Below are 1,720 nucleotides of genomic sequence, written 5' to 3'. Positions count from 1 at the left end.
TATCACCTGCACAGTCCCAAACGGCATCCTTTATCTCATCCAAGCCAAAACTCGCACAAAGAAAGTCATTATCTGCCTCTGCCATAGTTCTGAATGGCACTCCATTAAGCAATGGCCTTCGACCCTGCTGTCTGCTGAACTTTTCCTGAAAGAACTCCTTTACCCCTCTTTTAATCTCTGCTGGATCTTCACACCAGGTGCCATCCAAGTTCAGCCCTTCAAAATTATTCATTCTCTTCCTCCAATTAACAACTGAATGAAAGTATTTTGTATTCGAATCCCCTTCTCAAATCCAACGAGATCTGGATTTTTGTTGGAGAATGGACTCGTTCAACTTAGAAATCCTCCAATACTCAGCAAGCCAAGATTGTCTTAGCCGAACCTCCTCCACACTTAGCTCCTCCTCCTCTGCCTTCAAATCAAGCTCATTAAACGCTTCAATTAGCTCTTTTTTCTTCTCATTAACATTACCAAAGACCTCTTTATTCCATATCTTGAGGTGTCCCTTCAAGGCCTTCAGCTTTTCTTTAAAAACAAACACTGCCCGACCTTGGAACTGTAATTCTCCCCATTTTTCAGCGACAAATTCTTTAAATTTAGGATGTTGCAGCCAACAATTCAACACTCGAAACGGTTTCGGACCTCAATCCTGACAAATATTCCTCAGTAATAGCGGACAGTGATCAGATACATCCCTATTAAGAACCAGCTGGGAACAATTCAAGCCACATTTGACTTACCAAGAACCGGTCCAACCTGCTCATTGCTGTCCCGTTTGGTCTATACCACGTATATTTCCTCCCTTGGATAGGAATATCAAATACATCCATGCGGTCAATGAAATCATTAAAGCCATCAATCTCTCTCCTACCTTGTGCCTCATCTGTAGACTTGCCACGCCTTTCCTCAGCACTTCTAGCCGCGTTAAAATCACCTGCGATACACCAAGCTTGAATACTGCTGTTGGATTTCCATTCTAATAAAGCTTCCCACAACACTCTCTTCCCATCCATGTTACATGGGGAGTACACATTCACAATAGCACAAGTTTGGTTCTGATTCTCCCACGTACCCACAAGACCAATAAACCCATGTCCCAAATGTACCTCATCGAGTTGGAAGGCACCGTCTCTCCAAATGCATAGTATCCCGCCACCTCTGTTTACTGCTGGAACCACTTGCCAGGCACAATTTTCATCCCCCCAAATTGTCGCACACACCTTGGAATCAACGACCTCCAGTTTTGTCTCTTGGATCAGAATCATGTCTACCTTCTCCTTGCTCACCATCTCCTTTATCGATCGCCGTTTCACCCTGCTAGCGACCCCCCTTGCATTGAAACTTATTAACTTCATTGGCCACCATCAGCAACCCCATTTGTAGCTGGTTTCACAAGTATCTTCCATGCGCCATTGTCTCTCTTCTCTAGCTCAATCAATTTTTCGATCATCGCAATATCTGGTCCAGCAAAGGTTGCGCCCAACTCTTGGCCAAGCTTCCAAATGTTACTGGATTCCTCTCGCATATTCCTTACCCACTGGTCCTTGTTGCCAATATTCATACCAGGGTCCTTAACAGGGTTACTCAAAGAATGAATTTGATGCCTCACCTTTTTTCTTACCGCAGCAACAGGATTAGCATTAGATACGGATTGGGTCGTTGATATGTGACTCTCTGAAGATTCCTCCACTGTGCTAATCCCTTTCTAATTCAGCGGGTT

General features: G+C 44.1%; 1 protein-coding gene across 1 annotated transcript; it reads right to left on the bottom strand.

The window, feature by feature from the left end:
* Positions 1-286: 286 nt before the first annotated feature.
* On the bottom strand, positions 287-1,289 carry LOC130724338 (uncharacterized). Its single transcript, XM_057575544.1, has 2 exons — positions 741-1,289; positions 287-556 (listed from the first exon to the last, which is right to left on the bottom strand). Exons 1-2 carry the CDS (start codon positions 1,287-1,289, stop codon positions 287-289), a joined length of 819 nt encoding a protein of 272 aa, XP_057431527.1.
* Between the last annotated feature and the right edge of the window lie 431 nt (positions 1,290-1,720).

The sequence above is a fragment of the Lotus japonicus genome, chromosome 1, assembly GCF_012489685.1.
Source record: "Lotus japonicus ecotype B-129 chromosome 1, LjGifu_v1.2".
Classification (NCBI taxonomy): domain Eukaryota; kingdom Viridiplantae; phylum Streptophyta; class Magnoliopsida; order Fabales; family Fabaceae; genus Lotus; species Lotus japonicus.
This window is presented reverse-complemented; position numbering and strand designations above follow the sequence as displayed.

Coding starts and splice junctions, on each gene's coding strand:
- LOC130724338 (XM_057575544.1), bottom strand. CDS start 1,289: ATGGTGAGCAAGGAGAAGGTAGACATGATTCTGATCCAAGAGACAAAA. Junction 557..740: donor GCAGGTTGGACCGGTTCTTG/GTAAGTCAAATG, acceptor GGAGAATTACAG/TTCCAAGGTCGGGCAGTGTT.